Source organism: Cebus imitator, unplaced genomic scaffold (genome assembly GCF_001604975.1).
Source record: "Cebus imitator isolate Cc_AM_T3 unplaced genomic scaffold, Cebus_imitator-1.0 Scaffold91, whole genome shotgun sequence".
Lineage (NCBI taxonomy): Eukaryota > Metazoa > Chordata > Mammalia > Primates > Cebidae > Cebus > Cebus imitator.
In genome coordinates this window covers 2,881,800-2,906,937 of record NW_016107406.1, presented here as the reverse complement: position 1 = coordinate 2,906,937, position 25,138 = coordinate 2,881,800, and the positions used below count along the sequence as shown (strand labels likewise).

General features: G+C 46.8%; 1 protein-coding gene across 4 annotated transcripts in view; it reads right to left on the bottom strand.

Annotated features, from left to right (window-relative positions):
- Nucleotides 1-667: 667 nt before the first annotated feature.
- The window catches only part of TTLL4 (tubulin tyrosine ligase like 4), a 44,377-nt gene continuing 19,906 nt past the window's right edge, over nucleotides 668-25,138 (bottom strand). For 2 of the 4 annotated variants that reach the window (XM_037740848.1, XM_017535169.2), the window contains 18 exons: nucleotides 18,281-19,849; nucleotides 17,273-17,382; nucleotides 16,857-16,920; nucleotides 11,366-11,490; nucleotides 10,799-10,909; nucleotides 10,364-10,440; nucleotides 9,473-9,664; nucleotides 9,295-9,377; nucleotides 8,902-9,030; nucleotides 8,385-8,507; nucleotides 7,679-7,777; nucleotides 7,223-7,357; nucleotides 6,745-6,882; nucleotides 4,971-5,085; nucleotides 4,158-4,368; nucleotides 3,943-4,013; nucleotides 3,474-3,559; nucleotides 668-3,043 (listed from right to left, as the gene is read on the bottom strand). In XM_037740848.1, coding sequence (XP_037596776.1) covers nucleotides 2,788-3,043; nucleotides 3,474-3,559; nucleotides 3,943-4,013; nucleotides 4,158-4,368; nucleotides 4,971-5,085; nucleotides 6,745-6,882; nucleotides 7,223-7,357; nucleotides 7,679-7,777; nucleotides 8,385-8,507; nucleotides 8,902-9,030; nucleotides 9,295-9,377; nucleotides 9,473-9,664; nucleotides 10,364-10,440; nucleotides 10,799-10,909; nucleotides 11,366-11,490; nucleotides 16,857-16,920; nucleotides 17,273-17,382; nucleotides 18,281-19,752 — 3,597 coding nt within the window. In that variant the 5' untranslated portion in view covers nucleotides 19,753-19,849 and the 3' untranslated portion in view covers nucleotides 668-2,787. The remainder of the gene's footprint in view (nucleotides 3,044-3,473; nucleotides 3,560-3,942; nucleotides 4,014-4,157; nucleotides 4,369-4,970; nucleotides 5,086-6,744; nucleotides 6,883-7,222; nucleotides 7,358-7,678; nucleotides 7,778-8,384; nucleotides 8,508-8,901; nucleotides 9,031-9,294; nucleotides 9,378-9,472; nucleotides 9,665-10,363; nucleotides 10,441-10,798; nucleotides 10,910-11,365; nucleotides 11,491-16,856; nucleotides 16,921-17,272; nucleotides 17,383-18,280; nucleotides 19,850-25,138) is intronic. The other 2 variants (XM_017535172.2, XM_017535175.2) reach the window with 2 other exon arrangements.

The window sequence follows — 25,138 nt, the reverse complement described above, 5'->3', positions numbered from 1 at the left end:
CCCAAGGTCACACAGTAAGTGGTAGAACTGGGATTTAAACCCAAGGTCAGCCTGATTCAAGGTTCCTATCCTTCCTGACACAATTTGTGTATTTGTTCTAAGCAACTGAGTTTTTCAGCATTCTTAAGTGGATGTGAAGTCAGCAGTGACTGCCCTCCTCCACTTTCCACCCCAAGACCTTACTCACTCTACTACTCTAGAAATATCCTGCACTTCATTCCTTGTCTCAGGACACTTGCTTCCCTTCCTCCAAATAGAGTAGGTAAGTTATCAACTTAGGAAAGCAACTGACATGCTCTGACAAACATTTATTCTACTATACTCCCAAATTTAGCTTTCCAAAAAAATCTCATTCCTTCTCGAAAACGCCTACCTAGCTGAATACCTCACAATGGCGGGTATTCAATGCAAACGTACATATGCCGAATGCTTAATAAGATTTAATTTTCTCTCAAGAGTGAAAGGTGGCCAGGCACGGTGGCTCACGCCTGTAATTCCAGCACTTTGGGAGACAGAGGTGGGCGGATCACGAGGTCAGGAGATCAAGACCATCCTGGCTAACAAGGTGAAACCCCGTCTCTATATAAAAAAGAATGAAAGGTAAATGTGATACAGTAAGCCCCATTCCTTTCTCCTACCCAGCAAAACCCCCACATCTATCAGATACTCAAATGTGATGACAATTTATTGATGTACAAACATGTTTTAAACTACTAAGAGCACTGTCTTTCCATTGCACATTTAGGACTTTCATTGATCATAAGGACTTCATTTCCTAAGTCCTTCTCCCTTCCCCCACCAAACTTTCCCCAATACCCTCATTCAGCAACTGGTTCCCTCTCCAGTTACGGGAATGGAAATAGATTGGCTATGTTGTACAAGATTCTCAGAGGGCAAGCCAAAGAAGTTGGTTTTCATGGAGTAAACCAGCTCAAACAGGCCTCCATGCCTAAGTCCTTGTGGAGAAGGCCCAGCCACAACAAAGCTGCCAGGCAGGTGGCTCATTTTCTCTTAGGAAGGCAGCAGATGCCCTGTGTCATATCTGCACTAGAATACTGCAGCCAGAGGACTGAAGAGCTGGGCCGCTTCAATTACATCAGAAAAGATCCAATAGGACGACTATCAAGGACCTCTCCCATTATGGCCCGACTTTAAAGTCATTATAGAGCAGACAATGATGCCCAGGACTTTGCCACCAAACTTTCTTCACAACTGTCAACATGGCCTTAGGACTGGCCAGACACCACCTACTCTGTGGCCTTGAACCCAGTCAGGCCTCTCAGTGATCTTTCCAAGACTCCACCCCAACTTGCCACAGAGCTCCCAGAGCCATGAAACACGGGAGTCTCTATCTTTCCAAAGCTCAGAGAGAACAAGGGCAGCTCCGGTACAGGGTGAGACCAAGTAGCTGAGCTTTCTGCCTGATATGCAAAAAGAAAACCTGAGTAGCAGGGACATGGGACCATTTGGCTTCTTATATGTGCCACTGCTGGAAAAAACTAAGAAAAGGGACTGCAGGGGCTGGGGTGGAGGCAAGCAGCAACCAGGAAGTGCTGGGTTAGGAAGGAGCACAGCTCCAGAGAAAACCTTTCTGATTCAAACTCTTCCACCTGTTCTGCCCCAAGGCTCCACTTTCTCATCCCCAGATGAGAGAGAAGTAGAACTTCTGGTTCAAGTGCTGGGGGTCCTTTGAGATCTCTGTAAATACAGTTCACTCAGTCAACATTTACTGAATATTCACTGTTTACTGAGTCTACAGGAGGGAGGTAGAATCAGTTGAGTACAAGAGTTTAGTCTGAAGTCTCATTGGAAGCCCATCCCACAATAGTGACTGCTCCTGAAACCCACCTGCCAAGCCACCAGACCCTGCTTGCTGTAGGGCAGAACATGAGAAACCACGTTTGTTGGATTGTAGAGAAACCTCATCCCCTTCCGCCCTCTCCCTGGACTGTCCTTTAATACATGGAGACAGATAACAGCTACTGGGATTATCTGGGCTCCTTCACTGGGGCCATGGGAAACTCACAAAGGTCACAGACCCTCTTACACATCACAGCTAAGGAGGAGCTGTCCACGAGAGACGTCAGAAGGCTGAACGAGCAGTGATGGGGGGTCAGAACAGGAAGACCTAGGGCTGCTGGCAAGGTGAGTATTTGGAAGGAGGCGGTGAAGATGCCTTCGAATAGGCATCTTGGGCCTTTGTAGGCCAAGATCCTAGTCTTGGGTGGCTAGGATCCAAGACCGAGGTGACAGGAAATGGGTTCAGCACGCTGCGGCCTCTTTGCCTGTCCACTGCGGAAGGTCGACGCTTTCTCCTCGGGACAGGGGGTGGGAGAGGGGGAGGGAAGATCTAAGGAAATGAGGGCCTCAGAAGGCCCCCTCCAATTCAGAACAAAGGACTTCTGGCCCATACATGTTCTCTATGTTTTCTCCTCTTGAGCTACAACTCAGCAACTGCACCAAGGCCCCAAACAAACCACATGGCTCACTTAAGGTAGAAACCAAAACCTGCTTTATAAGGCTGCGTGGCCATCACTGGCTTCTCTGCTGAGATAGGAGGTGCCAGCCAGGCAGACAGGTGACAGAGGGTGGCCCTTCCTCACCTTCTCCCCATCACCACCATCCCTCTGGTCCTACACATACTCATCTCTATAATGCAATCACTTCAAAAAATACTCTGAGAGGGACAGGGTGAAGCGGGAAGGGGTTCAGGCTGGTCAGCAGGCCGGTTCCTGTGAGGTAGCTGATGCCCATATTCCTGGGCAGAGGCTTGTGGAGAGAGGCCAATTATGGGCTCACAGCCAGGAGGGAGTCACTGCCTGACTGGAAAGTGGAAGAAGCAGCAAGTCTTGAAGTCCGCCCAGAGTAGTTGATCACAGGTAACGCCTGGGTGGAAAGGCTGGGCTCTTTGCTGGTGTCCTCACTGTCCTTTGAGGAACTTGGTTTCTGGGGATAAAGGGAAAGGCCAGCTTGGGTCTTCTTGGACTTGGGTGTGGTCCCATCTTCAGTGAGTAGCAGACTTCCTTTGCAGGAGCTGTGTTTTCTGGAGGGAACAGGTGGGGAAAGAAATGGCTGAGACATTGTTTAACTGAGACTTTACCTTAGGATTTGCTTCAGAGTATGGAGCAGGCATTCACATTATGGTGTCAGAGGCCATAATTACATGGATATGTAATAACCACGCGAAACATTCTATTTACTTGAGTAAATGGGGGTGCGGGTAGAGGGCTAGCGACTTCCCACAGCAAGTGGGTATGGCTGACAATGGCCGCTTCCAGAGGCGCTTCTCTCCTCCAGCTCAGCTTCACTGGGCATCCCAAGAGCTACCAGAAAAAAGGACGAATGTCCTGACACTCCCACCAACCCCCAGCTGGAGAATGCTGATTTCACTGCCACAGTCTGGGAAGAGAGGAAGGAAGAAAACTCTCCAAACTCACAGCCAGCAGCCCTTCCCTTGCTCGGGCAGCACTCACCCCAGCTTGCTAGTCTCTGATTTGCTGAAGGCATTGAGTATCACGTCATCCTTTGAGACACTTGGAAGTGATGTCGGGAGAGACCACTAAGAGCAAAGGAAGCAATGAGACCAAAAGGGCTTGGTGGACGCAAGGCAGAAGTGTTTGGGGTCTTGGGACCCTCTAAGTGATCTAAGGGGCTCTCCTCTTCCCTACCCCTCAGACATGGGCCCAGGTGGGTAAAAGTCTCAGTTCTCTTCTGAATCAGACAAGCTGAGGCCGACAAAGCACTTTTTAATCCTTGAAAGAAAGGTACCCAAGGAATCCTGGAGGCAACTATTCCCTTGAAAGGAAAGAGTGGTGAGACAGAGGCAGAGCCTGGCAGAGAAGTGAGAGAGGCCTGTACATACAAGCCAACTCCTGCTGCACTCGTAAGGCAGAGGAGGGAGGGGCCTGAGAAGGAGCTGTCCTCGACACTGGCAGCACTCACCACTGGAGCAGAATCAGAGACAACTCCCATGTGGAACCCTTTGTAGCACCAACTCCGGAGCAGATCTACTCCTAGGACAAGATTAGCAGGAGTTGGGGCTTAAGAAGGTAGAATCAATTGGCCAATTCTTCTTTCCAAAGAGGCCCATTTCTTGGTATATTGGGATTTAATCCCTCACTAAACATGGCTTTCTGAGGGCAGGGAGGGCACATCACCTTTGAGCTTGTTGCCATGGTATTTCTGTTCCCATTGGGTGGTGAGAATGTTGAAATATCGTGGCTGCTCAAAAAAGCGGAGATAACGAGAGGAGACATGAGAAGGAAAAATTCGTTCAAACTGACCACGGCGAGAAAACTCATCTTCCATCTCAACCAGAATCCGAACATCATCTGGTGTCAGGACATCCAGCACAGATGCATAGAAGTCCTGTGGTCCAAGGAACAGAGAGGCAAAGGGTGCGACAGAGAGTGTAAGCCAGGGGCAGGGAATCAAGAAGCTGGGGGACAGGGAGCACACCCCTGGGGTCCTACCGCTCCAGGACGCTCCTGGAACTCCCGAGGGTAGCCTAGTGGGCCAGCTCTGAACGCCATCTGTTCCTAAGTCTACTGAACTTAGATAGTGGGAGAAGACACTCTTGTTTGGGGTCGAGGGAGCCACTGGAGCTGAGACGTTAAGTAGTTGTTGAATAAAGTCAAGATGAGGATCCAGCAATTCAGACTTGGCACCAGTCTTCTATCTGCCAAGCTTAAATCCGGCTCCCTTATCTGCTCTGAGAAAGTCAGCTTCCTGGGGTCTCTCACTGTACTTCTCAGAGAAAGAAACCCAAATGGTAAAAGTCTACAGTTGGGATGAGAGGACCAGAAAACATGCTAAAGACAACCAGCTATGCCAACAAATCTCCGCATATCAGAAGATCACAGGCCTGAATGAAGAAACCCTCCTCTAAAGAAAACCTGGTTGCTTTTGGGTCCTAAATGTTTGACCAGGGAAGTTTTCTGCTAGCATTGGGAGGAAGACCAATCTCCTACCTGATCAGGAATTTTCTGGGTCAGAAAATAGGCTTTCTTCATCTTCTGTGCAGTGAAATGCTCTGGAGCCATTCGACATTTGTCCCCGGGGGAGGTGGGCAGGCTACAGCAGAGGCCGGAAAGAAAGCAAAGGGCAGGGTCAGCAACTTTGCATTTGGAGGAAATATGGAGAAGGTCCAGCCCAGCAGACACCCTTCTCAAGGGAAGACAAAGATGTATGAACAGAGGCTACTTAAGCAGTAGGTCGGACTAAAATGCACTTCCCAGAAGTAACCTGTCTGAGAGTCATCAAATATTAAGTGAAAGAGTATAAACCACCATCTTGAGAATGAATTTGAATGATAAAAAATGAGGACCTTGCAATAAGCCTTATTGTGGTATATATTTCAGTTTAGTTTAATTTACTGAACACTTAACTATATACCCAGCTCTGCCCTACTGGTTGTGTGACCCTGGGCAACTGACTCAACCTCCCCTCATCCCAGTTTCATCACCGACGTTACTACAATTACCATAATCACTGTTGACAGAGACACAAAGATGACTGGAGCCCAGCATGGTGGGGCACATTAGTCATCCCAGCTACCTGGGAGGCTGAGGTGTGAGGATCACTTGAGCCCAGGTGTTCAAAGCCAGCCTGGGCAACACAGTGAGACTCCGTCTCTAAAAAATTAGTAATAGCAAAATAAAGATGACTAAAAATCAACCCCTGCCTTCAAGGAGCTTACGGTATGGCAGGTGGGATATGTCAAATGATAACCGCTGGACATAGCCAAACATGAGTCTACAAGGTACAGTGGGGAAAGCAAGTTTTGTTATCAGGCAAGTAAAGATTTGAATTCCAGTCCTAGTACTCTCTAATTGAATGACCTTGATGGACTACTTAATCCCAGAGAACTTCCGTTTCCTCCTCTGTAAACTGCAGATATGAATACTAACTTTACAGGGTTATTGGAAGGATAAGTTACAGGGTTTTCCTCACACATCTCAGGTGCTAACTTAATATAAACTCCCTCCTCTCAAGAGTGGTTCCAAATGCTTTGTGGTATGGAGGGAAAAAAAGGCCATACTGAGCTGGCTTCATGAAAATGTATGAACAAGACTTTGATGAACAGGTAAAGTTAATGGCAGGACTGGCGGTGGGGCATTTCAGGAGGAAAAAACCCCATAAGCAAAGGAACAAACACTATGGGGAACAGCAAGAGGCAACAAACATTTCAGAGAGGAGACCGGACTAACTATCTTTAAGGATCATTCCGACCTTGAGGTTGCATGAGTGATGCAGTTTGTCAGGGCACAGGAGCCAGGGGAGAAAGAAGACAGAGATACACCAAGAAAAAGGAAACTGGGACCCTGACTGTCCTGGTAAGGAGTTATTGTTTTTTTTTTTTTTTTCTTGCTGTATTGCCCAGGCTAGATAGAGTACAGTGGCTATTCCCAGGCCTGATCATCATAGTGCACTACAGCTTTGAACATCTGGCCTTAAGAGATCCCCCCTGCTTCAGTCTCCCAAGTAGCTGAGACTAGAGACATACAACACAGTGCCTAAGATGTTTAAATGTGATTTCTAGGCCTGTGGTTCCTGAGCAGGGGATCGACATAACTGAACATACTTAAGAGGCAATGGTGTGGTGCAGTAAGTAGCATGTGAGTGGACTATAGGGGAAAGATTGAGCAGCAAGGAGAACCAGGCAGGAGGGAGCACCCAGAACCCAGAAATTACAGCAGGGCTATTCATGCTGCCAGCGGAGCTGCGAAGAAACAAGGGCCTAACCTGGTGGTGGAGCTGCTGCAGCTGCTGGGGCTAGAAATGACATCCTCTGCATTGGGCAGGACAAAACCGGCCAGGTTCAGAAGGTCACGAATCATCTGGCCTTTGATGCTGATGTCCAGTGGAGAGCTGGAGTGGAGACTTCAGAAAAAGGATAAAAAGAGTGGTCAAAGCCGCACTCCGAAACAGTCTCTGGTCATATGTGCAACTCAGGGCTGGCCTCATTTACTTCCTGGCTTCCCTAGGATGAAGGCTGCTCAAACATCCCAGTGCAGGATCACCATCACAAGAGTCTCTTGCCCCCAGAAGAGTGAATAACCTCACTCAGGGTGGTTAACCTGCCCATGACCTTGATCCGCTAAAGGAAAGCCAGCGGTAAGGATCCATTAAAAAGAACAACTTACCGGAGTGGCAATGGGAGCATGAGGATTCTATCTAAATGGAAGGATTCTATCATGAGTGTCCTGAGAATATCACCTACCTTGGGGAAATGTTGACTTCCAGGACCCAGGGCTTGAGGTTTTCGTCTAGCATGATGTCAAAACCAAATAGTTCGTGACAGCTATAGGGCCGCCGCACATACATCTTGAGCAGGCTGGTCACGTAGGGCTCTGACCTGGTCATGGGGATGAGGGAGTACTCATTTCAGCTCCCAGGGGACTCTGCCAAGAGCTCTCCTGCCAAAAGAGTGGCCCAGAGATAGGCAGGCAGAAGCCACCCAGGAAAGGCAGCTCTCAAGAGACGCATCTGATCTGGGACCAGCTCCTGGGGATGAAGTTCAGTAGATGAGAACTCAACTCTAGCTATTCCTTCCTATTCCCTTTCCTTAAAACCAAACCACAGCATGGCCAAAGTCCAGAGCATAGCAGTGTGAGGCCCAGGAGAAAGGAGGGGGGTCAGCAGCAGGCCCCACAGCCAGGTTGGCAATGTGACTCACGAGATGATGGTTTTGACAACAACATCTTTTATCTTCTCCCAGATGGCATCGCTATTGACTCCCTTCTGGCTCAGGTAGTTCCACAAAGCCTTCAGTGCCCTGTAGATGGAGGAAGAGGAAGTATTAGGAATTATATTCTAGGAATGAGTGACAAAGACAAAGAGAAAGGAACAAGAGACCTAAAGGTATTTTCTTTATATCTATCTCTTCCTTTGCCACTTTCAATTATGAAAGAGATAAACTTGAATGCAAATAGACCAACTTTTTGTTTTGAGTCAGAGTTTCACTCTTTCACCCAGGCTGGAGTGAAGTGGCGTGATCTCAGCTCACTGCAACCTCCACTCCCCGGGTTCAAGTGATTCTCCTGCCTCAGCCTTCCAAGCAACTGGGATTATAGGTGCCTGCAACCACATCTGGTTAATTTTTGTTATTTTTAGTAGAGACACGGTTTCGCCACGTTGGCCAGGCTGGTCTCAAAACCCTGACCTCAGGTGATCCACCTACCTTGGCCTCCCAAAGTGCTAGGATTACAGGCAAAAGCCACCACGCCCAGCCTTAAATAGACCAATTCTGAATTGGTAAGTGTTTATATAATCTCTGGGTCTTATATTAATCCTCCATTCACCATGCCCCTGAAACGCCCAAAATCCTAGAACCCTGTACTCCTCTAGGCCTTCACGGGACTGGGACACTCTGTCCTCAGTACCATTTGTGGCCCTGGCAAGCCATTTCATCTGCATTGGCCTGGTACTCGGCATTCTTTTTATTGACACTGTAGTTGGTCAGGTGCATGAACTTATTGCCAAGACTCTTCATGGAAGGGGAATACCTGGAAGTAAGGAAACAAAAGGCAGGGGTAAGGTGATGACAGAGCAGACAGAGAGGAGGCCAAACATTTTCCCAAATCCTGAAGAGGTGAAGAACAAGTGATCTCTTCATAGCCACAAGGGCCTGAGAAGTGTGTCTGTCTATTGGCAAAGTTCTGAAAAACCACAGCTAAACTCATCTCCTTTTTCCCACCTCAGTCCTGCATGCAGGAAGATCCTCCCCTGATTTCATGAAGCAGAGAGCCTCCTTGTTTCCCATTTCCTGCCTTCCCCCTTGCTAACAAAAAACTATCAAAACATTTGTTATTTTTTCTGTTTGATGCCCTCTAGTTTCCTCCCTCCAAGGAAAATAAAATCCCCAATATTGTCAGAGGATACCTCACCACTGTAACATACTTGCAACTGGCAAAGCGGACCAGTCCATCTGAAAAGAGGTAAATCCGCAGAGGATCATAGGAAGTGACGTAAACATAGATCCGTAGGTCAAACTTGCTGCCGCTGATGAGGTAGGGTTTGTGTAGATACCTACATAGGACAAAGGCCAGCTTCTCATCCAGCCAGATTATGGGGCTCAGTGGATAACCAAGCCACAGAAAAAGCTAGCTAACGGTCCCCAAGATAAAGACCTTAGAATGGTCTTTATTTTTATCTTTATCTGGTCTGCTTAGAACAGTTAGCTAAGGAAGCTCTTTGGCTGGGAGAACAAAGGGCAGAAGAACACTGTAAAAAGGGAACCTTGAGGCCAAGGAGGTGGGAGGATGGGCTAAGGGCTATGTGCTACAGGCTCACCTCTGTACCAGGAGGGGTCTTCGCTTGGGGAGCTGACTCCACTTGTGAATAACCTGGATGCCAATGCCTCGGGCTGATGCTGGCTAGGAGTAGAAATGAGATGAGATTTGCTCCAGGTCCAATGCTCTGTTGTTCCCACTCACAGACCATAGTCTCCTGGCAACTGTGATTCACTCACTGGCTTCACAATCCACTTTTGGCGGCTGCTGCTCTCCCACGCTTTGCGCAGGAGCTTGGCATCCTGGGGCAGGATGAAGGACTGGGGGAAGAAACTGAACTCCTTTTTGCCAAAGCGGCTCTGCATGCGTGACAGGTTCCGCCATAGCCGGTCCTTTCTCCCAATCTGGAAAGAGCCTGGGAAATGGTTTAGCTACAAAAGGGAAAAGGGTGAGTGCAGGAAGAGGGCAGAGGTGAGGCCATGAGGAAGATGACAAGACTCACTACCATTCCAGCTTCTTTGGCAGCCCTCCAAGCTTTTGTTCCATCTTACTATCACTACCCTAATGGTCCTTAAGTATCCAACTGCGGAGCACTCATCAAAAGGTGATTAAAACACAGGCAAAACACAGTAATGACTAAGACAGACAAGTTATTCACCTTAAGTGCAAAGAAAAAACTATTACATCTTTTTCCATGAAAGCCTATGGCATGAGGAAATGAGGAGAGGAAAGCATTTAGCCTTTAGTAAGTCTGGGGGCAAGGGACTCATTCATTCCAACATGAGACCAGAAGTCCTCTTTACACATACTCAGCTTGGGGGATTGGAATGTGCAGTGGTCATAGGGAAACATAATAAACAGAAAACAGACAATGCAACTCAAAACACATCAGAGGAAAAAGCATCTTTGAGAAGCTACAACTGCCCAAGATACTGCAGCTGAACTGGAGATGTTCATGAGCCACTGGAGTCTCTCACTGTACCCCCGTCCTGTACTTTCTCCTCTGTACACCTTCCTGACATCCCCACGGTCATCATCCTCTTCCCACCCCCTACCCCTACCCACAACATCACCCTCCTCTTGGCCTAGTCCAAAGTCCAGGGAAACAGCTCCTCAGAAAGGGCGCCTACCTTCTGATGCTCTCGAATGGATCGGAAACTAGGAGACTTCATGTGGTGGCCCCAGCAGCCCAGCCAGTCATCGTTTCCTATAGGAGGTACAGCAGGGAATCAGCCTTGCTAACAGCTCAGTCCTGGGACACAGAGAGGCCCAGAAGCCCCAGAACTGGGCAGAGCTCCCAGACTTGATTTTCAAAGAGTTGCTATGGAGCTGTCCTACATGAGGCCCTGGGGCTAGGGATAGAACAATGGCCCTCTGTGTCTCAATTCTCAACAACAGGCTCAGCCCTGAAGGATTTCAGAGCTGTTCCCTCCCCTGAGGTTGGATTTCAGGAGACGGCCCCAGCTGCCCCCACACAGGCACAAGGTGTCTGGAACGCTCCCCCTATGCAAAGCCCATCTATTTGGGGCAAAAAGGACAAGCTCACAGTAAGGCAAGCAACTCACTTTTGCTGATTTTAAAGTGGGACCGTCCAATGGTCTGCTTGACAATGTTGGGGGTCACTGTGCTCATCTTCCATCGGAGCAACTTCCTCTGCTCCCAGGGAAGTTTCTCCACTGGGAAGAATGCAAAGGATGTGGGGATGGGGGGTGGAGAGGAGCAGAGAGTCATGGTGAGAAGACAAAAAAGATGGCATGGCTACCCATTTTTCCCTTGGCAGGCAAGTCACTAACTATTGCTCCAAATCAGTGTTTCAGAGGAGCACACTTTGGGAAAGAAGAGGGGCTGTGCAGGAATGAGGAACCAAGAAAGGGGAGACTGAAAGGGGAAAGCAACAAGGTTGGAGAGCATGAACTAAGCGTGACGTTGCAAGGCTGAGAAGGGTCAGCTAAAGGACAGACAAGAAAAAGGCTGCATTAGACCTAAGACCAGGTCGGGAACTGGGCACATTGTGACAACTGCCACAACAGCCATTCTGGAAACTCTCTTCCGCCTTCTGCCACCTCCTCCCAACTTAGCTAGCATCCTTCTCCCAGGGACTCTTCTGGGCTTTGACACTTGGCCAGGTTTACCTCTCTCATCCCGAGTGCCAAAATAGATGGTAGGGGGAACGTTGGGAAAGAGACTGTAGACGAGGGCTGGTCGGACAACTTTCTCATGATTGGAAAGGGGTTTGGTCAGAATTTCCATACAGCTTCTAAGATGGAAAAACAAACATGGAGTAGAGAAAGAGAAAGCAACAGCCCCAAGCGTCGTTGCTATTACATACAATTTCTTTCCAAGTGCTATCTTTTAACTTGTGATTCTAAAAAGCCAGGTGCTCAATCATTAATAATTATTTTATACATATTAATCTATAAGATGCTAAGCTAATCTACATATAGCCACACCATCAAATGTCACCTAAAGACAAGGTTTTCCAATACTTCATTCTGCAATACGGCTCCAAAATTTCCTGTGACAAGACACTGGCTGGGAAAGTCCCTGAAAGGAGTGGTTCTGAGAGGGGGAAATAAGTGTGGGTGGATGCTAGGGGCATGTGCTATGCTAAGATGAAGAAACAAATGAGAGAAAAGAATGATGTGAAAATTATGAAGGAGGAAAACCAAAAAAGAGCTGAGGTACAGAGACTTTTAGATAGCAAAAAGGGAAAAAGCAACAGAAAGAAAAGAAACAGTGATACCTCCAGTTCCTTTTATATTTAGGTTCATCTAAAGATTCATGGATGGTTAGTGCTTTTCTCCATTTTGGAAGTGATTTGTGACACTTTTTATTTAACAGTATGGGAAACAGATCTGGATGTGATGAAGAGATGTGGCTGATCTGGGACAGTAGACCACGGGGGTCCCTGCTGTTACTCCGACAAGGGCATGGCCAAGGCTGTCTAAGGGGTGTTAACATGGCAAACATATCAACTACCTGTCAGGTACAAGCTGACAGACCCAGATCATTCCTTTAACTAGCACTGAAAAATGGAGAAAATCACTGTTACTCTTTACAACTGAGATTATATGATCCACAAATATTATTATCATAACATTGTTAGCTTAAAAAAGTCACTTGACCTATTTTCAGCACAACAGAAATAGGCACTGCATGGGAAACACTTCAGTGTTTTAAATCTTAAAGATTTTTAGGGAATTTTATTGAACCAAGTTAAATACTAATACCCAATGAAAAAATTCCAATTCATTCAACTCTATTCCTCATTTTCAGAACTTTTTCTTCAAAGGCTTTTGGTTTACTGAGTTTGAAAATTTAGGACTGCTGAAAATCAGTAAGAATGACTTAACATTTAAAAACAAAGATATGGCCGGGCGCGGTAGCTCACGCCTGTAATCCCAGCACTTTGGGAGGCCGAGGTGGGTGGATCACGAGGTCAAGAGATCGAGACCATCCTGGTCAACATGGTGAAACCCCGTCTCTACTGAAAATACAAAAAATCAGCTGGGCATGGTGGCGCGTGCCTGTAGACCCAGCTACTCAGGAGGCTGACGCAGGAGAATTGCCTGAACCCAGGAGGCGGAGGTTGCAGTGAGCCGAGATTGTGCCATTGCACTCCAGCCTGGGTAACGAGAGCGAAACTCTATCTTAAAAAAAAAAAAAAAAAAAATCGAGACCATCCTGGTCAACACGGTGAAACCCCGTCTCTACTAAAGCTACAAAAAATTAGCTGGGCATGGTGGCGCGTGCCTGTAATCCCAGCCGCTCAGGAGGCTGAGGCAGGAGAATTGCCTGAACCCAGGAGGCGGAGGTTGCGGTGATCCGAGATCACGCCATTGCACTCCAGCCTGGGTAACAAGAGTGGAACTCCGTCTCAAAAAAAAAAAAAAAAAAAAAAAAAAAAAACAAAAAAAAAAAAACACAAAGATAGAAGCATAAAATGGTATAGCTACTCTGGAAAACAGTTTTGGCAGTTTCTTAAGAAACAAAACATGCAACCACCATACAACCTAGCAATTGCACTCTTGGGCATTTATCCCAGAGAAATGAAGACTTATATTCACACAAAAATATGTACATGATTATTTATAGCAGCTTTATTCATAAGAGCCAAAAGCCAAAAACAACTCAAATATCCTTCAACAGGTGTACAGTTAAACAAACTGTGGTACATCCATACCCTGGAACACTATCCAGCAATAAAAAAGAATGAGAACTATTAATACATAAAACAACCCAGGTCAATCTGTAAAGAATATGCTGAGTGAAAAAAACGTCAATGGCAAAAGGTTACATACTGCTGTCATTCTATCTGTATAACATCCTTGAAATGACAGAAAGGAGAAGTAGTGGTTGCCAGGATGTTAAGGAGGGGATGGGAGCAGGAGGGAAGTAGGTGTAGCTTCAGGGGTAGCAGAAGGAGAAATTCTTACAGTGATGAAAACGTTCTCTTTTTTGTTGAGACAGAGTCTTGCTCTTGTCATTCAGGCTGGAGTGCAGTGGCGTGATCTTGGCTCACTACAACCTCCACCTCCCAGGTTCAAGTGATTCTCCTGCCTCAGCCTCCCAAGTAGCTGGGATTATAGGTGTCTGCCATCACACCCAGCTAATTTTTGTATTTTTAGTAAAGACAGGGTTTCACCATGTTGACCAGGCTGGTCTCGAACTCCTGATTTCCAGTGATCCACCCTTAGCCTCCCGAAGTGTTGGGATTACAGGCATGAGCCACTATGCCGGGCAAAATGTTCTATATCTTGACTCTAACAATGTTAACAATATCTCAATCATACTATATTGTACTTCTACAAAATGTTAACCAGTGGGGGAGACTGAGTAGAGCACAGGGGACTTCTCTGCATTCTTTCTTACAACTGCATGTGAAATCTATAATTATCTCAAAATCACAAGCTTAATTTAAAAAAAAAAAAAAAAGACCTTGTGAATTGTCTCACAAGAGTCCTGAACTTCTCAAGAGACCTGGCTTCTAGTCTAGCTATGCTAGAAACTATAACCTTGGAACAGCTACTTCACTTCTCTGGTCCTCAATATTTACACTGGACTTGATGGCTTCCATCTCTAAAATTACATGATTCTTAGAGCACAACAGGAAATGCAATGAAAGTATTGGTGTGTAGGCTGGGTGCGGTGGCTCACGCCTGCAATCCATCCCAGCACTTTGGGAGGCCAAGGCAGGTGGATCATGAGGTTAACGGAGATTGAGACCAGACTGACCAACATGGTGAAACCCTGTCTCTACTAAAAACACACACACACAAAAATTAGCTCGGCGTGGTGGCGCATGCCTTTAATCCCAGCTACTCAGGAGGCTGAGGCAGAAGAATGGCTTGAACCAGGGAGTTGCAGGTTGCAGTGAGCCAAGATCGTGCCACTGCGCTTTAGCCTGGCAACTGAGTGAGACTCTGTCTCAAAAAAAAAGAAAGAATTGGTATGTAAAGAAACAGGTAGCATTTCCAATGATTTTTCCGTGGTTACCAAATTTTCCATAATATACAAATCTTTCATAATAGAGAAAAAATATTTTAGCAATCCAAAAGTATTTTATTTTAGTCATCTTTAAAACACAAAGTCATCTGGAATTCATCTACCTCCATTTTTGGTCAGGTGCAGTGGCTCACACCCGTAATCTCAGTGCTTTGGGAGGCTGAAGCAGAAGGATCACTTGAGACCAGAGCTCAAGACCAGCCTGGGTAATATAATGAGACCTTCCCCCACAATTCTATAAAATTTTTTTTTTAATTAGCTGGGTGTGGTGGGTGGTCCTGTAGTCCCAGCTGCTCAGGAGGCTGAGGCAAGAGAACTGCTTGAGCCCAGGAGTTTGAGGTTATAGTAAGCTATGATGGAGCCACTATACTCTAGCCTGGGCAACAGAACAAGCCTCTGACTCTAAAAAATGAAAAAATATATTTCCATTTTCTTGAAAATTATGTTTAAGCCTCATATAGATAAGAAGTTATGTGCAATTTATAGAAGCTAATTAATTAATGAGCAAATGATTCACAAACACCTTTTGTGATTTTTATCTTATATATCAGGAAGGCTTAAGGGCTTATGTAGCTGTCCCGAAGTAGGTCCTTAAGTGTAGAAAAGGAAGGACTCCAAATCAATTACATGTCAAATATCTTTCTCTTATGAAGAGTGGAAGTACTTAATTAACATCCAACATATATAACCTGAAGTAGTTTTGCTTTTCTGGAAGGAGGATGGGCTAGGCTCAAAGTGACAATTTATGCATCAGACTCAGGGTACTTGTGATGGGATTTCTATCTACCTTCATAGAGAATCCCAGTTCTCTCTCTCACTTTCCAAACAGCTCTGCCTACAGCTTATGGGTTAGGGGCTCTAAAACTGCAGTGCTGCTGCCACACCATCACATTACACAAAGATGCAGCCTGTCTTGTCCATACTAGACAAGGCAGAGAAGGCTCCTTCTCTTCTTAGCTTCATCTAAGGAAGGCTGATGCACAGAGAAGCAACCCAACTCTGAGAGCTCCATATGTTGGTCAAGCCTAATGATATACAGCTAGGTTTTTTGTTTGTTGGGTTTTTGTTTTTGTTTGAGACAGAGTTTTACCCTTGTTGCCCAGGCTGGAGTGCAATGGCGCAATCTGCGCTCACAGCAACCTCCACCTCCTGGGTTCAAGCAATTCTGCCTCAGCCTCCCAAGTAACTGGGACTACAGGCATGCAACACCATGCCTGGCTAATTTTTTGTATTTAGTAGAGATGGGATTTCATCATGTTGGTCAGGCTGGTCTCGAACTCCTGACTTCAGGTGATCGGCCTGCCTTGGCCACCCAAAGTGCTGGGATTACAGGCCTGAGCTACCACGCCTGGCCTACAGCTGGGTTTTAATTAAAAATTAGGGCCAGCTGCAGTGGCTGGGTGTGGTGGCACAATCCTTGGGAGGCCAAGGATTACAGGCATGTGCCACCACACCCAGCTAATTGTTTCTATTTTTAGTAGAGATGGAGTTTCACCATGTTGGCCAGCCTGGTCTCTAACTCCTGACCTCAAGTGATCTACCCGTCTTAGCCTCCCAAAGTGTTAGGGTCACAGGCATTAAGCCACTGCGCCCAGCCCATGATACTATCTTTTTGTTGTTGTTGTTCTTGTTTTGTTTTTGAGACAGAGTCTCACTCTGTCACCGAGGCTGGAGTGCAGCAGTGTGATCTTGGCTCACTGCAACCTCTGCCTCCCAGGTTCAAGTGATTCTCATCCCTCAGTCTCCCAAGCAGCTGGGATTACAGGCGTACACCACCACACTTTGCTAATTTTTATATTTTTAGTAGAGACAGGGTTTCATCATGTTGGCCAGGCTGTTCTCGAACTCCTGATCTCAGGTGATCAGCCCATCTCGGCCTCTGAAAGTGCTGGGATTACAGGCGTGGTCCATGATACTGTTTTTAAGCCACACTGATGAGATGTGCTTCTGGCCACCCCCCATTACTCCCTGTTCAAAAACTAAAGTCGTAAACATAAAAATTTGGTTAAAATGCATTAGAGTTCTCAAGGTCATTAACGACTTGGGTGGTTAATCCCTTTATAATCTTGAAGAGACAAAAGATGAGCATCTAACAATGAGCTATACAGCCACACTTACCGAGAGATCACAGCCACCGATTCGCTGCGGGAGACTGCACTTAATGAGGAGCACTCTGAGTCTCCTAGGGGAAGGAAGAACAGAGGAATTCTGACTAGAAGAGGCTGCAGCACAAACTCACCAAGCCTGGACAGCTCTTCCTTGAATATCCTAGGCTCAACCCTTCTTGGGGAGCCACAAGCACCACTCCGTGGCCTTGCACTGCCTTCCTCAACAGAAGCAGGGAGAAGGTAAGACCATGGGGACAGGAGGACTAGGGACCAAAGTCCTCTAGAAGGTACTACCCCTTTAAGACCCCCAAAACAATTGAAAGATGTAGGTAATGTGAGTCAAGGACCTAGTACATAATTGTTAGTCCCCTGCCCACCCAGGTCATAACCAACGCCTAGTTTGAAGTAAAAGGGTTCCCTACTCACCCTCCTCCTCTTCATTCTCATCATGGCTACAACAGTCTTCCAAACCATCTACTAGTTCTTCTTCTGTATCTTCAGTCTCAATCTGGTCTGGCTGGAGGTCAGTAGCTGAACTAAAAGAAAGAATCATGACCCTAGCCTAGTCAACTCCATCAAAGAGGTCACAGTTTGATTCTCAATCCTTTATCGTCTCCCAGTATTTGTCCCTTCTCCATTACCAATCTGCTACCTCTTGCCTGGACCTCACAACTCATTTCTCTTGTCTTCAAAGCTTAGGTCTAGGCATAGCTCCTCAACCTTACATCTTCCATTCTGCAAAAAGGCACTATGTCTTCCATTTTCTTTGATGTCCCTCATAGCATATAAGTACAAAATTCTACACCCAAAAAACCATGAATGGATATCTGGTAATTGACTGGAAATGTCCCTAGGCCACTCTCTGGGAACTCAAAAAATGGCCTTAGTGGATCAAGTTTCCCGGAAAATAACAAAACATAAGAGAAGGAGCCAACTATGTGTATCTCCTAACTATAAACAGCTGTCATGCCAAGAATGACTGAAAACCTGGTTTGGAAAAAGTAGGAAAGTCACAGACTTCAACACTTGGTGTTCATAATTCTTAATTCTCTCATCATTTTCACTTAAAATTGGGGTTGGCAAACTCTTTTCTCTAAAGGACCAGAGAGTACATATTTTTGTTTGCAGGCCAGTCGGTTTGTCACAACTACTCAGCTCTACCACTGTAACAAGAAAGCAGCCACAGACAACTGTAAATCAGTGGACAAGGCTGCATTCCAATAATAATATTTACAAAAGCCGGCGATAAGCAAGATTTGGTCTGTAAGCTATAGTTTCCCAACCCTTGCCCTAAAGTGAAAACCAAAAATCCTCGGGCTAAAAAACAAACCCAGCCTTCAGAGGTACAGGGTCAGTGCCACCCCAAATTATGGTATATCCATTCTACTGCTCCAAATGAAGCAAAAACAACTTACCTACTATTCTCCAACTTACCTACTATCCCTACCAGATGAGTCCAGCTCCCTGGCCTCCTCGGGTCTCTCCTTCTCAGACTGGCCCAGCTGGATGGAAGAGAGGCGAGTGGCCACGTTGGCTATGCCAAGGGTTTGAGGAGAAGGGGGACCTGGAGCTTTGCCTTCACCAAATGCTGGGGGGTCAGTTACAGATTCACAGGCAGGGCTGTGATTGAGCCCATTGGCATGTGAGGCAAGGAGGTGAATGCTGATGCGTTTGGTACAGAAGACTGTATTGTCCAACCCCAAGGTATCCGAGGAACCAGGGAGGACCCCACTGACTGATCCAGCATCCTCCTGAGGAAACTGCTGATTGACCGCAGGGGATTTCCACCGCCTGCTCCTGTTGAGGTTCCACTGAAAGCTGGGGTTCAGGAAACTAGACTGTTCAAACTGGCAGCCTTGCCTTGGCATCTTCTCAAAGCCTCTTGCGGTCAACTTTCTCACAGCCTCAGTGAACCGAATCTCTTTAGTTGGAGCCTGGGAATCAGAGCTGTCATCCAGACTACGGGAATGTGGCTCTGCCCTCATGGCTAAGTTATTCCGGTTATACCAAGAAGAGGCAACACTGGTGGCGGATGTGTCATCAGAGCTAGGGGTAGACAAGGCGATATGGGCACTGGCATCAGCTAGGAAAGTGCCAATGCTTTTGGGCACCTTATGGTCAACAGGCTGCAGTACACAGTCTCCAGTACCCCCTGAATGATGCCAAGAGATGGGTTGGACCTTGGGTGAGGATACTGGCTTCAGGCCCTCTGTGGTCTGTGATAAAGGCACTTTCGTGCTATTTGGCCGCATGAAGGAATTATTATTCAGCATGGGCTTATAGGAGGAAGACAGTGGAGATGAGATCTTCCCTGAGATAGCAGAGGCCAGGCTCTTCCCTGAAGGGTTTTCCCCAGCCGCGGCCAAGGAGAGGTATGGTTCTGTGGATGAGGAGGCCATGGGGAAGACCATGGAAGAAGTGGCCTTATTGGCAGTGAGACTGACAGGGAGGCTCTTTTGAGGGAGAGAAAAAGGGCTTTTTTCTGATGGGCTTGAACGCAAGCAGAAAGACTCCAGCTGCTGGTACGGTTTGTGCCGAGAGCTGGAGCGGCGGTATAGCAGGGTGCTGTTGAACAAATCTGGGAGAGAGTGTAGGTAACAGGAGCTGCTGTGGCCTGCAATGACAGCTGTGGTCCCAGAGCTACATAAAGTGCTGGGGCAAAAGAAATATGCTGGCTTGGGGGGGACGCCCAGGAGGCCTGGGCCCAACCCTGCTGACAGTGTCTCCACCTGCTTCTTCTCCAGCTTCCAGATTGGCTTCACTTGCTGATGGGCCTGAGACCAGACTTTGCCCTCAGAGGGTTTCTCAGGTGGCGCGGCAGGCACTGTCTCTGGGGGACCACTCTGCTTGAAGCTGTTTCTCTGGCGGAGGCCAATGCTGTAGTGCTCCGTTCCTGCTGAGGCCATGAGGGGCCCACATCATGGCCACACGATCTCATGACCTGGCCCAGGTAAGGTGCCACACACCTCCAGCAGTAGCAGCTGCATCCTGAAGTCTGTCAGTCTGAAGGGGAGAAAAATGATAGGAAATGTTACAGCACCAGGAGGACAGACACCATGCCACAGTGGTCCTCAGGGGAGCGGTACAGTCCCACGTCAGCATTTTTGGGCAACCAGTCTTGGTCGTCATTTGGGGCCTTGGGAGAATACTAGATTTCCAGGGAGTTTTCAGTGGTCTTCCTACTGCCCTCATGTGATAAAAGCTGGCTTCATCAAGGACTAAGACACTGAGGTGCCACTACCACTGTGAGGCTGCTCATGAGCCCCCACTCTCTCACTTAGAAAGCTTTCCTCTTTCTCCAAAAAAAAGATACAACTTTCTGTCTCACTGCCCACAGGTTTCCATGACAGGGGCTACCTTCCCTCACGCAAAACCAGTGTGGCTAGGATTAAAGCAAATCTGAAGTGAGAGAGAGCAGTCAATATCTTCCTCTTCATCCATCAATTCTGAAAGATTAAAGATTACCTGAGGCCAGGTGTGGCAGCTCATACCTATAATCCCAGCTTGAGCCCAGGAGTTCAAGACCAACCTGGCCAACACGGTAAAACTCTGTCACTACAAATAAATTAGCTAGGCATGGTGGCGTCCACCTGTAATCCCAGCTACTGAGGAGGCTGAGGTAGGAGGATCACTTGAGCCTGGGAGGCGGAGGTTGCAGTGAGCCAAGACGGTGTCACTGTACTCCAGCCTGGGCAACAGATTGAGACCCCATCTCAAAAAAAACCAAAAAACAAAAAACAAAAAAAAAACTGATCTGAAAAACTCATTTTACATCTGCGGCTCCCTAAATCAACTCAGCTGCCTCTGATTTATTCTGCTTTTCATGATTAAGTAGGACAAGTTCAGACAGGAGAACAGAATTCCCTTGCTGATCCTGGAGTTTATTCTGGAGCTGAGACAGCAATTTCATCTCTTGCTAACTATACAGACTTAAATTCCATCCTCTGTGCTGGTGGGAAAAAGAAGAAAGAAAATTGAACTCAATGCCAGCATTATTTTTACTTAAAGTGACTTTATTTCCAGCAACCATACTGGGACAGGAGAGTTCAGGGAGCAGAAGAGAGAGGTTAGAAGAAGAGAGAAGCTTTCTTTCCTCCAAGGCCCAGGCTTAAGTTTGGGCTGATCTCAGGGAGGGGGAGCCTATCTCTTATGTCTTCTCAATCAGCGTTTCCTTTAATACAAAACCTCTAAGCCAGCCTTCTGGGTCTCAAACTGTCTGCTCAGCATGGTCTCTCACTTTCTAAATCAAATTCACAAAATATTCTCCAATTTTCACAACTGTAGGGAACGGTGGGCCTACTTTCACGGCAGCATCCGGGGGGAGAATAACAAAAACTGTAAGTAGTCATGCGTGGCCAGGCGCAGTGGCTTACACCTGTAATCCCAGCACTTTGGGAGGCCCAGGCGGGCAGATCACTTGAGCTCAGGAGTTTGAGACCAGACTGGGAAACATGGCAAAACCCCTACAAAAAATACAAAAATCAGCCAGGTGTGGTGGCGGTACATGCCTGTGGTCCCAGCTACTTGGGAAGCTGAGGCATGAGAAACCTTTAAGCACAGAAGGTAGACAAGCCGAAGCAGCACCACTGCACTCCAAGCCTGAGTGACAGAGCCCTGTCCGCGGTGGCTCAGGCCAGCTGTCCTGGCGCTTGAGGAGGCAAGGCTATGCATTCCAGGCCAGACTGGGCGACATAAGAACCTCTCATTCATTTTTTTTAAAAAAAGTCATTTGTCTGGAATAATTCTGAATGGAATCCTGATATCCTCATCAAGTGTTTTCAGAGTAGCTAGAGGGAAGGAATTAGCAGAGAGGTTTTGTTTTGTTTTGAGATGGGGTCTTGCTCTGTTACCCAAAATGGAATGCAGTGGTGCAAACATGGCTCACATGCGCCTTAGACTCCTGAGCTCAAATCCCCCTTCGGCCTCCCAAGTAGCTGGGACTACAGGCATGTACCACCACACCAGGCTAATTATTTTATTTTTTTGTTAAGATAGGGAGTGGGGGTATCTCACTATGCTGTCCAGGCTGGTCTCGACTCCCGGCCTCAAGTGATCCTCCCATCTCAGCCTCCCAATAAACTGGGATTATAAGCATGAACAGCATGAACCACTGAACCCAGCCTAGGAGAGGGGGTTTTGTTGTTTTGTTTTTGTTTTGTTTTTGTTTTTTGCTTAAGTTATATTTAAAACACAAAAATGGGGAGAGCATCTTGTATTCTGATTAACAGAGTAACGGCCAAGGAAGACCTAAGATTCCTGTCTACATTCATTGTCCAAATGAAAACCAACAAACACACAGCAGAAGCCATGGGATGTTGCCCTCTTTACCTGCAAAGGCTGACCTACATGGACTCTTTCTCAAGGAGAGTACAAAAAAAATCACAACGGAGCACTGCCAATATTCAAAATGATAGTGGGCTAAAAACAGCATAAATGCTAAAACTAGATTTTGAGGCCAGTTATCTCAAAATGAGGTGACAGAAAATGGACCACCACACAAGTCCAAACTATAGAAATATCGTGCTGGGAACAGTTACAGCGTGCACTTATGGTACAGAAGCATAGAGACGAAGGGAAAAGTCAAATCCTGCCGATCACTTTACAAGACTACATGCATGCATGCATGTGTATTATATACACTCAACATATTCACAATCCCCTCATTTCATCCTTTTTCGGGAATCCACATCTTGCCCCACCAATGCAACACAACAGACATACCAAAGTGGTAGGTGAATGCCTATGGAAATGAAAACTCAGTCTGCTACCCTGGAAAAACAGCCCCACTATTGATTCCCATGAGCATGACACTACCTCAGATCATCATTCCCTTATAAGTGCTGGTCTCTGGAGCCCTTCCTTCTTCATCTAACTTAAAAAAATCAGCTGAAACATGACCTAGGCAGTCTTTCCCAACTCCTGAGTTTGAATAGGATGCCTCACCTCTGTGCATGCCACCATCAATGCTCATAAAACGTTAGCTCCAATAATGAACTAACTGGTCAGACTCGGAGCAAGGAGCACATTCTACTCCAGCTGATCCCCCCACACAGTGACTGTCGCACAGGCAGTGCTCAATATTCTGTTGAGTAAACAAACTGGAAAAGCATAGAAAATGAAGGGGAAACAAACCGACACTTGGTTTGGGCACCTAATGAATGTTTGGTGCCATGCTAGGCATTTTATCCATATTACCTCATTTAATCCCAACAAAAACCTTACATTCAGTTCACTGATGATGAATCCAAGACTCAGAAAAATAACTTGTCTATAATTAAATAACCAATAAGTAGCGGTGCCTAGATTAAAACTCAAATCCATCTGAATCTACAATGCCTATTAAATGGAATGAAACACATATTTAGACTCCATCCCCTCTATTATCTCTAATCTCTAGGTACAAGACAAAAGCCAGGTTGGAAACACTTCTCCATGTTTATGCCAAGGCCCTTTGTGGATAAAGGGCCTAAGAGCACATCACCGCCTTCTCATCAACACCACCGCCAATCCCACTCTCCGTTATAGCCACGGGCACTCACTGCACAACACTTCCTTTTCACACACTGCTCAATGTTTGCCTTGCTACATCACACCCCATGGGCCCTCAGTGCCAAACCCATGAACACAAGTAGCCCAACACCCAGCGGGCTTGGCTTTTAATCCAGAAGAGGAAGAGGGAGGCCAAGGATACACACCTACCCTCCTCTGAAGCTCCAAGTGGCCTGCTCCCAGACAAAGTGTTCAACACCACATCTGGGCAGGTACTAGAGTAGAGTGGATTCTCTTCTCTCTGACTAAGGGGTTCCAGATCTCATATCTCTGCGGTGGTCACTTCCTAATTCTTGTCTCCGCTCATAGTTCTTGATATGGTTTGCATTTGTGTCCCCAACAAATATCACGTTGAGTTGTAATCCCCACTGTTGGAGGAGGGACCTGGACTGGTAGGAGGTGACTGGATAGTGGAGGTGGATTTCCTCCTTGCTGTGAGTTCTCATGAGATCTGGTTGTTTAAAAATGTGTAGCGCCTCCCCCTTGCCTCGCTCCTGCTCTGGCCACGTGAAGACATGACTGCTTCCTCTTCTGCCACAACTTAAAGTCTCCTGAGGCCTCCACAGCCATGCTAACCGTATGGCCTTCAGAACCATGAGCCAATTAAACCTCTTTTCTTTAGTTGCAGGTATTTCTTTAATACAGTATGAGAACAGACTAATACAGTCTGATGTGTAGTATAGCAAGTTGGAGAAAGGCCACCTGTCTTCCTAAAGAAATATGTCTGGTCTCAAGGGCCAAGCAGGTGAGAGGATGTTTCTGTAATTCTCTTTCTGGGAGATAGCTCCAAAGCTAGTAAGAGATATCCAGGGTTGCAGTGGCTCATGCCTGTAATCCCAGCACTTTGGGAGGCCGAGGCAGATGGATCACCTGAGGTCGGGAGCTTGAGACCAGCCTGACCACCATGGAAAAACCCAATCTCTACTGAAAATACAAAATCAGCCAGGCGTGGTGGTGCATGCCTGTAATCTCAGCTACTCGGGAGCCTGGGGCAGGAGAATCGCTTGAACCCGAGCAGTGGAGGTTGCGGTGGGCCAAGATCGCGCCATTGCACTCCAGCCTGGGCAACAAGAGTGAAACTCCATCTCAAAAAAAAAAGAGCACTTGTCTTTTGCCAAGCAAAGACAAATTTGTTGCATCAGATACTCTGCAGAGAATAACTTCAAGAATGCCAGAGTAAGCAGTATCACTTACAACAGTAACACATACAAATGCTCCAACGTAGTTTCAGTGTTTGTGATTGAGAAGTAGTGTCACACTAAGACAAGGAAATGATGGTCACTAAAAGCAACTTCCTTCCTTCTCCTTATAGAGATACCTGATGAAATCAAAACCTCAAATGATAAGGAAGCAGAGGACTAAAACATTCAGGCAGCCTGGGTCCCAGACTCCCAATCACTGCCACAGGTCATCTTTTCCAGCATGCTGCCCACTACCCTATAGGACTGCAAGTGACAAACTTTAAAAAGCTTCTGCTGGGTGTGGTGGCTCACACCTGTAATCCTAGCACTTTGGGAGGCTGAGGTAAGTGGATCACAAAGTCAGGAGTTTGAGACCAGGCTGGCCAAGACGCTGAAACCCATCTCTACTAAAAATACAAAAATTAGCTCGGCATGGTGGTGGGTGCCTGTAATCCCAGCTACTCAGGAGGTTGAGGCAGGAGAATCGCTTGAACCCAGGAGGTGGAGGTAGCAGTGAGCCAAAATTGTGCCACAGCACTCCAGCCTGGCGACAAAGTGAGAC